A 12,500-nucleotide genomic window follows, 5' to 3' on the forward strand; every position below is an offset into this window, starting at 1 on the left:
GTTTTTTTATTGACACCTGGGATCCCGTTTTTAATTTAGGCTAACTTGATTTCGTTTTTCTTTATTTAAATTTCGTTTTCTTTATTTAAATTTAAATTTCGTTTTTTCTTTATTTAAATTTCGTTTTTCTTTATTTAAATTTAAATTTCGTTTTTTCTTTATTTAAATTTCGTTTTTTCTGTATTTAAATTTCGTTTTTTCTGTATTTAAATTTTGTTTTTCTTTATTTAAATTTAATTTTTTTCTTTATTTAAATTTCGTTTTTTCTTTATTTAAATTTCATTTTTTCCTTTATTTAAATGTTGTTTTTCTGTATTTAAATCTACCCTTTACTGTGTCAGTAATTTGTTAGTCAGAAAAATATTAGACTTAAAAGTATTGCTTAAGTTAACAGACTGTGTGTGTTTTACATCACTATAGTGCAGTGTCCGTTAGGAGCATATAAGCCCTGCCCGCGTGAGGTGCGCCGCTTCCCGCTCGCGCTGTTCTGTAGTTTACTATTAATTCTGAATGTGTCACTATCATGTCTGAATGTCTACCTATATTCCTCACTGAGCGCGAAGCAGCAGTGCAGCCACAGGTGCGGTTCCCGAGTGTTCTACGTGGTGCGCTAAACTGTGGCGCTGTTATAAATAGCCTAAATTAAAGCATTTAAAGTTGGGGATAAAACATAGGCTAATTATATTTAGAATACAGTAATATATAACTGCTTATAAAAGGAATAAATATCAAGGAGTAAATCAATGAAAATTTCTTTATTGGTGAAAAAAAAATAAAAATTATGCGACTGGTCGACCAATGAGAATGTCAGTCGACCAAGACGGCATCGACCGATTAGTCGACTAAACGGCTAAAGTTGACAGCCCTAGATTATGTAGCTACTTCTTGCGAGTGCCGTCAAGTTTACTCTCTAGTGTTGTGCACTCGCTGCGAGACTCCGCCCACACGCTGTTCTGATTGGCTGTGATTTTTGATTGACGTTGTGGCGTCTCACAGTCGCGTCTAGTGTGGACAGACACACTGCCTGTCGCTGGAATTTTATCGCGTCGCGTGTAGTCAGGACACGGTGTAACCCTAACCCTACCACTCTACTAATGCTCTACTGATGCTCTAATGAGAGTGTAAGGCGGGTGCCAGCAGGTCTGCGCTACCCCTCGAGAAAACAAAAGGCTCTCATGAGAATTAACATGTGTACTCTCTCTTGCATATGTAACAGAGCGATGTAAAGAAACCAGCAACTGCTTAAAATGCTGACCGAGAGTGTGAGCCAAATCAAACACACTAGACTTCACACTGACTGAAGGCAAAAGGCATTTAAATACAGTGATGATCAAATGCAACGAGACACAGCTGAGACAGACACTCTAATAATGAGCAGAGGCTTCTGGGAAATCAAGTCCGGGAATAACAGAGTCTGTGGAAACAGTGAGGGACTAGACTGCCCTCTGCTGGAAGATGAGGACACCTGCAGCTGACAGATGTAACACACACAAGACTGACACACACAAGACTGACACACACACACACACACACACACACACACACACTCACGCGCACACACACACACTCACAGCTCATACACACACTCACTCTCTCACACACACTCACTCGCTCATACACACTCACTCTCACTCTCTCACACACACACACACACACACACAAACGTGCGCACACACACTCTCTCTCACACACACACTCACGCGCACACACACACTTGCAACATCAAGGTCCCAGGGTTAAATTATTATTCATATGTTGCACAAAAGCAACAAGAACAACTAAAACAAAATAGAAATGATTTACAGGCCAGAACAAGTTTCTGTTTATAACATGTTTGCAGCGCTGATCTATATAGCCAATCACAGACGTACATGTTGATTTCTTGAACGCGATGGCCAATCAGAAGCCTTTAAGAGAGTCCCCTCGCCTCCTCTGATTATAACCGACCGAGTGCTGACGTGATGAAGGACTAACTGTGCTTCAGCTTCACTGATAACACCTCAGGTTACTGAGATCGAGATGAACTGAGATGTCAGATTTTTAGGACAAAACACGAATGTTGCGTGCGGGAGCAGTGTGTGTGTGTGTGTGTGTGTGTGTGCGCAGGTCTCGACTCTGGTGTGTGTGTGTGTGTGCGCAGGTCTCGACTCTGGTGTGTGTGTGCTCTGCTGGTCTGGGTAATGACTCTGTAGAGTTACAGCAGAACTTGAATGCGTCTCATCTCTGATCAAGTTTGCATCATCGATTCTGTGTACTAAAACTGAGGTGTGTGTGTGTGTGTGTGTGTGTGTGTATATAGAGAGTGTTTGCAGTGCTGATCAGACGTCTACAACCGTCGTCCCGACACACACACCCAGAACCACAGCTGCCCCCACCGCACCCCCCGCCCCCCCATCCACCCCGGTCCGGGGCAACTACAGCGTTACCAACGGCAACGGCACCATCTGTCTATTGGCGCTGATGGGGCTCCAGCTCAACATCACACACCTCTCAAAGTCCCTGAACAAGGTGATACACACACACACACACTCAACCCCTAAACCTATCCAACACACACACACTCGACCCCCAAACCTATCCAACACACACACACACACACACACACACACACACGACCCCTAAACCTATCCAACACACACACACACGACCCCCAAACCTATCCAACACACACACACACACACACACACACACACACACGACCCCTAAACCTATCCAACACACACACACGACCCCTAAACCTATCCAACACACACACACACGACCCCTAAACCTATCCAACACACACACACACACACGACCCCTAAACCTATCCAAAACACACACACACACACACACACACACACACACACACACACGACCCCTAAACCTATCCAAAACACACACACACACACTCGACCCCCAAACCTATCCAACACACACACACGACCCCTAAACCTATCCAACACACACACACACGACCCCTAAACCTATCCAACACACACACACACACACGACCCCTAAACCTATCCAACACACACACACACACACGACCCCTAAACCTATCCAAAACACACACACACACACACACACACACACACACACACACACACACACACACACACACGACCCCTAAACCTATCCAACACACACACACACACACACACACACACACACACACACACACACACACACACACACACGACCCCTAAACCTATCCAACACACACACACACACACACACGACCCCTAAGCCTATCCAACACACACACACACACACACACACACGACCCCTAAACCTATCCAACACACACACACACGACCCCTAAACCTATCCAACACACACACACACACACACACGACCCCTAAACCTATCCAAAACACACACACACACACACACACACACGACCCCTAAACCTATCCAACACACACACACACACACACACACACACACACACGACCCCTAAACCTATCCAACACACACACACACACACATGACCCCTAAGCCTATCCAACACACACACACACACACACACACGACCCCTAAACCTATCCAAAACACACAGACACACACACACACACACACACACACACACACACACACGACCCCTAAACCTATCCAACACACACACACACACACACGACCCCTAAACCTATCCAACACACACACACACACACACACACACACACTCAACTCCTAAACCTATCCAACACACACACTCGACCCCTAAACCTATCCAACACACACACACACACACACACACACACACACACACACACACACACACAACCCCTAAACCTATCCAACACACACACACACAACCCCTAAACCTATCCAACACACACACACACACACACACACACACATACGACCCCTAAACCTATCCAACACACACACACACACACACACACACACACACTCGACCCCTAAACCTATCCAACACACACACACACACACACACACACACACACACACACTCGACCCCTAAACCTATCCAACACACACACACACACACTCAACCCCTAAACCTATCCAACACACACACACACACACACACACACACACACACACACTCGACCCCTAAACCTATCCAACACACACACACACACACTCGACCCCTAAACCTATCCAACACACACACACACACACACACACTCGACCCCTAAACCTATCCAACACACACACACGCACACACACACACTCGACCCCTAAACCTATCCAACACACACACACTCGACCCCTAAACCTATCCAACACACACACACGCACACACACACACTCGACCCCTAAACCTATCCAACACACACACACTCGACCCCTAAACCTATCCAACACACACACACACTCTCACGTCCTGCTGTGGTCATGTTTCCCGCCGCTGACGCTTCATCTGACCCCCCACAGAGCGTCAGTGAGGTCGTGAACCTGCAGCCCAACAGCACCAGAGCCTCGGGGTCGTGCGGGGTCACGGTCGCCACCCTCACGCTGACCCAGGACCTGACCAACCTCACGTTCACCTTCACACAGGTCAGACTCTCTCTGTTCCCTGTGTGTGTCTCTGGTCATGTGACTCTTCCTCCCTCTGATCATGTCTCGTGTGTCGCTGCAGAACTCAATAATAATAATATAAGATGATATTTGATGACTCTAGATGGGCTTATATCTCTATATGGAGTAAATGAGCTGTTCCTCTGGGTCCTAAAGCCAGTTTCTCTTCAGTGTGCATTCAGATACACATGTAGTTGATACAACAATACGTTTTTGGTAAAGTTTTAGCATTTTTAGTTTGAATTTTGAGCATTTTTAGGTTTTTCTATGTGTACTGAAGCATTCCTCGCATTCCATTCATTCCTAAGGGGGTCAAATTGACCCGTGAATGAAGGATTCGTTACTTTTTAAAATTTCAACCACAAAACTCCTCGAATCCACTGTGTCTCTCTGATCATGTGACTCTTCCTCCCTCTGGTCATGTGACTCTTCCTCCCTCTGATCATGTCTCGTGTGTCGCTGCAGAACTCGACCACGCAGAAGTTTCATCTGAGCGCCGTCATCGTTTCCGCCTTCTGGTCCGACATGACGGGTGAGTGAGTTCAGGACTCGAGACGCTAGTGCTAGTGCGTTCAGTCTGGGCTTTTCACACTTCTCCTATATCAACATGTTGATCCTAGGGGTGCAACGGATCGCAGTTGATCCGTACGTGCCGTATATGCACATGTATGATGATTCACGGTATAAATGAGAAATGCTTTGGCAATACTTCGATTGTAATACATTGTAACCGTCTTCATGCCGATAAAGCACATTTTGAATTGAATTGAAAGAGAGAGAGAGACGTTTTAGATAATGCTCGAGCACCGAATTGATTCCTCTTTCGCGTTTCTTTGCTCTTGAACTGACACACACACACACACACAATAGTCTAAATACTTGTCTAATAATTAGTCTCGACAAGTGTTCTCTCTCAAGTGAAGAGTTGAGGAAGAAACCGGGTGTTTTCGGTCTTAAAGTGACAGTGGCCTAATATTCCAGCTGTCGTCTGTGTCATTAATGTTAATAAAACAGCAAAATACAGCTTTAACAAAGATGAAACTATATTTAATTTCTGCAGTGAACAAAGTGGTGTTTTACATTTAGGCTTAATTATTATTAATTGTTAACCTTGTTATTTAGTATTCATCTCTGCTTGTAATTTGTGTATTTGTTCTTATTTTATTACTGACTGTTCACTTGTGTTTAATAATGTTTGAACTTTATCAGTTATTCATTCATTCATTCATTTATTCATTTATTTACTTATTTTATTTTTGCCGATCCGAAAAATGATCCGATCCGTGAATTTTGTGACCCGTTGCACCTCTAATTGATAATTGATCCACCCCTGACTGTATAATCCAGAACGTTCCGTCTGTGGACTCAAACACAGTGTTTCTGAGTCCTAAAAGCACCGCTGATGAGGTTTGATGTTGTTCTGATGGTCTGATAGATCGGTTCGAGGCGAGTAACGTCTCCCTGGACCTCCTGCAGTGCAGCGTGGGTCGCTCCTACATGTGCAGCACTGAGCAAACGCTCGCTGTGGTTCCCAGCTTCTCCATCAACACCTTCAGTCTGCAGCTCCAGCCCTTCAACGTCACCGAGAACCGCTTCTCTGCAGGTACTGACCCGTGTCATGTGATCCGCGGCTCACAGTCGCTGTAAATCCTCCACATCTAAACGACCCGAAGCCCTAAAGTAATACTCGTCCAGAAAGCTTATCTTATTTCATTTTGATAATATCTTTAATGCAATTTTTTTGGAGATTTATTATTTTATTTACCTTTAAATTACTAGATTTGATCAATAAATAATAAATAGTAATTTAAACTTAAACTTCCAACTTAAATTCAAAATAACTCACAATTTCATGCATTGTGTGTCTTTGACCTCTTGTGGAGAAATATAAGATGATATTTGATGACTCTAGATGGGCTTATATCTCTGTATGGAGTAAATGAGCTGTTCCTCTGGGTCCTAAAGCCAGTTTCTCTTCAGTGTGCATTCAGATACACATGTAGACATTATACAATCATTAATTGTGTACTGAAGCATTCCTCACATTCCATTCATTCCTAAAGGGGTCACCAAAAAAAATCCTCGAATCCATTAAAACAAATTCTGTGTATTCGTGGGTCAAGTCCTGGGCCCGTATTCATAAAGAATCTTAATGCAAAGAGTAGCTCCTAGTGACAAAATTCTAAGAAAATTCTTAGAAATGTGGGCGTTTACTCTTAAATTTAAAGAAAAAATCCTAGTAAAGAAAAAAGTAATTCAGAAAGCATCTTAACCCTTAAAAGAGGTCTTAAGGTCAAAATTGTTAGGAGCACGGACGAGGACTTTTAAGAGGCTTAAGAGTTTCTTTAGCAGAGGAGAAAATGGCAGAAAGACGAAGAAGGAGAAGAAATGTGTTGCAGACAATGGATGACAGTGAGTTAATAAGACACTATAGATTAGATCATGCAGGGATCATGTTTGTGACAGATCTTTTTAGAGACACGCTAATATCTCCAACACAGCGCAGAAATGCCATAGCGCCCGAAATGAAAGTAATCACTACATTACGATATTTGGCAACTGGGAAAATTCCATGTTTGATACATTAAAACCAACATTCAAACCACCATTTAAATAGACATGCCAGCAATCAGTGTAATTAGAAAGAGTGGAACAATTTTTATCATTCTAAGCCAAGCAAATACCTTATAGGAAATCAACAGCATGGTTAATAAAATAAGGATTTATATATATAATGTGTGTGTGTAAGAACGGTCAAATAGGAAAAATTACGCATGTAATTTCAAAGTGAAGGCTTAGAATAGACCCTATACTTAAAATCACTTTTTTCCCCTTCTTGGACAACCAACCAATCACAGTCTTCAAAAGATTGTGTCATACATAGCAACAGGGTCAACCCCGCCTTCTTACTAAGATAAAAGTTTTTGTCTTTTCCTTACTCAGAGTTGCTCTCAGATCAGTCCCGAATTGCTCTTAAGCTAAGACTCCTACGTAAAAGTTTTTAAGCTAAATTAAGAGTTTTCTGAGAGGATTCTTAGAATCTTTATGAATACGGGCCCTGGAGTCTTAGACCCCTCTGATGAACACTCCATTTTTGAAAAGTTAAAAATGACCCGAGGGAAGGATGAGGGTGAAGTCAGTCACTGGGAGTTTGATTCCTAAAGAGTCTGTGACACGACTTCTGACTCAACCAATCACGCGAGTTCAGGGCGGGGCTATCTGACTGACCGACCAATGGTGGACGTGTGTTTGAAACAGTCATTAATGTTGCAGTTCTCTGTGTAACATTCAAAATCAAACAAACAGAATAACACCACTGACCAATCACAATTTTTGTGTGTGTGTGTGTGTGTGTGTGTGTGTGTGTGTGTGTGTGTGTGTGTGTGTGTGTGTGTGTGTGTGTGTGTGTGTGTGTGTGTGTGTGTGTGTGTGTGTGTGTGTGTGTGTGTGTGTGTGTGTGTGTGTGTGTGTAGCGGAGGAGTGTCGTGTGGATCGGGAGAACATGCTGATTCCCATCATCGTCGGAGCGGCTCTGGCTGGTCTGGTTGTGATCGTCCTCATCGCGTATCTGATCGGGAGGAAGAGAACACACGCCGGGTACCAGACCATCTGATCCTCATCATCACCACCATCATCATCATCCTCCGTCTGGGCTGTGATTGGCTGCAGCTGGACTGAGTGAGTGTGTGTGTGAGCGAGAGCTGGTTCATTCGGTTCTTCCTTGCTGTGAGGTCAGAGGTCAGGGGACACTGGTGTGTGTGTGTGTGTGTGTGTGCGACTGTCGTCTGTCTCTCAGCGACTCGTTTTCTGTTGTTCAGTTTCTTCCTTTAAAGCCGTTATATTAAATAATCTGTGTAAATGATTGCTTTAGGTCAGAGGTCACGAGTGAGATCAACCAGTTCATATCCGATGAGTCTGACAAACCTTCACTCGTCCTCTTTTATAAAAATCATTCAGAAATAATGTCATTTTATTATTATTAATATTATTATTATGTTTTTATTCTAAAGATGTTAAATGTCTTCAGTAACACTTTACAATAAGCTCTCATTTGTTGGCATCAGTCATTAACATGCATAAAAACATTTATGATTTCTTTTTATATATATATTAGTTAGCAAAAATGTTCATGTTCTTTCATTAATGTTATTAACAGGTTCAACTTATGATCTTAAAAAATGATTAGTAAATGTTGAGATTAACTTTAAAAATAGTTATTAGTTATTGGACTCATGTTAACAAATGAAACCTTATTACTGTGTTCTGTGTGTGTGTGTGTGTGTAGTCATTTTAATCGACAACAATAATAGAAGTGTATGACATCACCTCATTTACATAAGTGTGTGTGTGTTGGTTTGTGTTCTACATGCATGTGCTCCTCCTGTCGTGTGTGGTCAGGGGTCAGAGTTCAGGGTTCCGTCACATAGATGAATAAACATACGGAACCATTTTATTCCAAATGTAGAAATGCATAGTTTCTGTGAGGGTTGGTGTCGAGGATAGAAAATATCATTAGCTCAGTATAAAGACGTGTGTGTGTGTGTGTGTGTGTGTGTGTGTGTGTGTGTGTGTGTGTGTGTGTGTGTGTGTGTGTGTGTGTGTGTGTGTGTGTGTGTGTGTGTGTGTGTGTGTGTGTGTGTGTGTGTGTGTGTGTGTGTGTGTGTGTGTGTGAGAGACAGTGAGACTGGCATTAAATGCCACCTGATATTAATAATTTATGTTTGTTTTAGTTATATAGAAACATGAAACCTGAATAGAGCCGCTGGTGAATTACCCATGATCCCGCACGCACACACACACGATCAGCAGCTGTCAGTGTAACTGATGATGATGATGACGGGTCAGTTTGTTGCTGGAGTGAAAAGGGAATTCGTGAGACTGTGTTTAACGAGAATGAATGAGATCCGAGTCTGAAAACGGGATGTTGTGGTTTTCTGGGATGTTTATAAGAAACTCTTCGCTGTGTTTAAAGTGCATGTCGTCTTCATCATCATCATCATCATCATCAGAATGACACGACATGTGCATCATTGTGTTTATTACGAGCATTAAATGCTGTTAAAGAGATCCTGTAGATGATGATGATGATGAAGCACACGATCATGTTTCATGGGTTTGATCTGCTTTGGAGTTCTTTATCATGGTGAGCTTGATGGGTCACATGACGTGTCATTGGGTCATGTGACTCCAGTGCCGTGTTTGCTGGTTTCTGTAACTTTTGTAGCGAATGTTTCATTATTTTTATGCATCAGGGTTTGAGGTTAATAAATACATAATGACCTGCACTCTGTGTCTGTTTAATAATCGCCTCAGCTGTCGTCATGAGCAGCTCCCAGAATGCAACAAATATTCTTCCCAGTTAATTAAGACTAATGCTTCAAATGATTATATACAGTATTCTTTTAGAATTATTTATATGCTGGAATAGTATTTTGATCAATATTCAGTTTTCATTTTAAAGTCTCATTAGTTTAGTCATGAGCGGCTTCTTCCTCTCCACTGGGAGTCCATGACAGCGTATGAACCGCAAGTATGCAAATTATGAAAATTGGCACATATGTAGTGATTGTAATGAATAGCAATCTGACCAACTTTGGGGTTTCTAGGATTAACTCTATAGCGCCACCACCAGTTCAAATATTCGCCTTTCAGATGGTTTTAACCTTTGAACCCTTTTGTTCTAAAAAAAACTTCTTACACTAAGACTCCGCCCATTACAGTAGTGGCCATTTTGAAAAGTACAGTATTCCAATAGTTCGCAACTCTCTCGTTCATCAAAATGAACAAATCTTTATTCGAGTCATTTCGTTCATTTCAGGGGCTTTAAATGTTATACTTTTAACAGCCAAATTCCCAGAAAACTTCCACCTATGCAATCGTGATCATATTTTGAATTAAGAACTCATTATAATGCAGCCAATGATAATTTACAGGGAATATAAATATTTAATTATTTGGTTCCTTTCGTTCATGACGAATCACTTGTATTTCGGCCAAACTTTGATTGATCAAAATGAAACTCGGTACGTTTCATCGGATATCTTGTCAATGCTGAATCTGGGATACCAATTTGCCAGGATCAGACGAACCACCAGTCCGCCATTTTGAAATTTGTCATAAATTGCAATATCTTATAAACGATTTGACATTGGCACAAAATTTGGTATGGATCATCGACAGCATGTTCTGAAGGAACCTGAGAAGTTTGAGCACAGCGCCACCTGGTGTTCCAGAGATAGAAGGATTTTTGCAAAAACATAACTTCTGAAAACATTTAAATTCTAAACATCCAAATTTAGTTTTCTCTGTCCTTTATAATTTTCCATCATTTTGTTTGTCCGCCATTTTGATTTGAATGAAAAAGTTTTTTCTCTGCGTAGAGATTTCTATTAAATCTATTTCTTAGACCCGCTGTGAAGAGTTTGTGTAAAGATCAAACACTCACTATAGCACACACAACCATCGGCGTTCTTTTACAGTCAGTTTTATTTCACAGTATTATTGGTCTTAAACTAAGAAGAAATGATTGCAGTTCAGTCGAAAGCGCATCTCGAGTCCAGCATCTGTGATTATTCTACATCTATACACACATTATACACACACTCCGAGTTCTACAAACGTAAGAAAATACACATCTTCATGAAAGAGTCTGTTAGTGCACACTACTGAGTGAGCGTCTGCAGACTAACAGTGGGAATGTTTGAGTGTTGACGTCAGGATTCTCCGGCTACGATCCGCGCACGGCAGCTCTCGCGAAGCTTCGACATGGTGGACTTGGAGAGACTCCCGGGATCCAGGAAGATCGCCTGGAAAACAGTGAGAATCCCTGCGGATCAGTAGGTAACTGATGACATCACATGCTAACTGAATTACCTCATCAGATTCTAAAAAACGAAATACTTGTGATTAAATTTTAAAATAAATAGTAAAATTTTAATTGATTACTTAAAATTCACAAAATGGCAGTGAATTATAATTAATTGATTCTCCCCAATTCCCCCTGTACTCAATCATTTAATCCCTTAAAACTCATCTTTGATCACCAAAATTACATTTTTAAATGTTTTTTTCCTTGAAAATAAACCGTGTTTTTGAGACTGTCTTTGGTTCACTGCAGTTTTAAGGAGAAAATACTCAGCAATGGTGTCGACTTATGAATTTACACATGGTTTGTGTTAAAAACGTGTAAATTAAACACCCACATAGACATATAAACATTAAAAGCTGGATTTTCTAGCTTAGATCTAGGCAGGTGGAGCTGGGGAGTTTGAGGGGTTTAGACGAAATACCTTGCAGCAAACACTCAACCAGACTCTTTTAATGTTGAGCAAGCAATCTCATTGGCTGCAGGATCAGCAGAGGCCAATCAGCTTGTGCCATGCAGTAATGATGTGATTGCTTGTAGATTGCATGTAAAGGACTGGTTTTAATTGACCATTTATTAAATAAATAAAAAAAGAAAATTATTTTTTTGATGATGATGATGTTCTAATCCAACCAAATCTGTGAAGAGTGAAAACCCTTAAAATGATGAGTAAGGCTTTGAGTTTCACCTGCATGAAGGCGTGGCAGTCGTGGACGAAGGCTCCTCTGGTGATGCGTTTGAAGCGCTCGCAGACGTCGGGCAGGTTCTGGGCCTGCAGGATCAGGTCCTGATGGTGTCGGATCAAAGTCAGAGCCACACGGAACAGGATCTTCGAGCCCTCGTAGAACAGACAGTCCCAGACCCGGAGCACCGTCTGACGGGAGCAGAAGCAGAGGGTCAGTGCGGAGCCGGCGGGTCACATGATCGCCGGGTCACATGATCACGCTTCCGTACCTCCACAGGCAGGACGTCGATGAACAGGCAGATGAACCAGCGCGAGACCACCAGAGACCACATGACCCCGTGATCCTGCATGAGCCGCCAGACCGCCGGAACCTTGAGCCGCACCAGCTCTCCCAGAACCTCCTGATCCGCCTTCAGACCCAGCATA

The 12,500-nt window shown here is 42.2% G+C and overlaps 2 protein-coding genes across 2 annotated transcripts in view; one reads left to right on the forward strand and one right to left on the reverse strand.

Annotated features, from left to right (window-relative positions):
- Window positions 1-9,809, forward strand: part of lamp1a (lysosomal associated membrane protein 1a) — a 17,074-nt gene extending 7,265 nt beyond the window's left edge. Inside the window, exons 5-9 of the mRNA XM_081361814.1 lie at window positions 2,300-2,508; window positions 4,381-4,503; window positions 4,990-5,056; window positions 5,960-6,127; window positions 7,998-9,809. Coding sequence (XP_081217940.1) covers window positions 2,300-2,508; window positions 4,381-4,503; window positions 4,990-5,056; window positions 5,960-6,127; window positions 7,998-8,137 — 707 coding nt within the window. The 3' untranslated portion in view covers window positions 8,138-9,809. The remainder of the gene's footprint in view (window positions 1-2,299; window positions 2,509-4,380; window positions 4,504-4,989; window positions 5,057-5,959; window positions 6,128-7,997) is intronic.
- A 1,179-nt stretch (window positions 9,810-10,988) lies between these two features.
- Window positions 10,989-12,500, reverse strand: part of grtp1a (growth hormone regulated TBC protein 1a) — a 14,482-nt gene continuing 12,970 nt past the window's right edge. Inside the window, exons 6-8 of the mRNA XM_081361037.1 lie at window positions 12,344-12,500; window positions 12,078-12,263; window positions 10,989-11,330 (exon numbers count right to left, since the gene is read on the reverse strand). The exon at window positions 12,344-12,500 is cut by the window's right edge and continues 16 nt beyond it. Of these exons, the coding sequence (XP_081217163.1) occupies window positions 11,238-11,330; window positions 12,078-12,263; window positions 12,344-12,500 (436 nt within the window). The 3' untranslated portion in view covers window positions 10,989-11,237. The remainder of the gene's footprint in view (window positions 11,331-12,077; window positions 12,264-12,343) is intronic.

This window comes from Scardinius erythrophthalmus, assembly GCF_964197995.2.
Source record: "Scardinius erythrophthalmus genome assembly, chromosome: 3".
Taxonomy (NCBI): Eukaryota; Metazoa; Chordata; class Actinopteri; order Cypriniformes; family Leuciscidae; genus Scardinius; species Scardinius erythrophthalmus.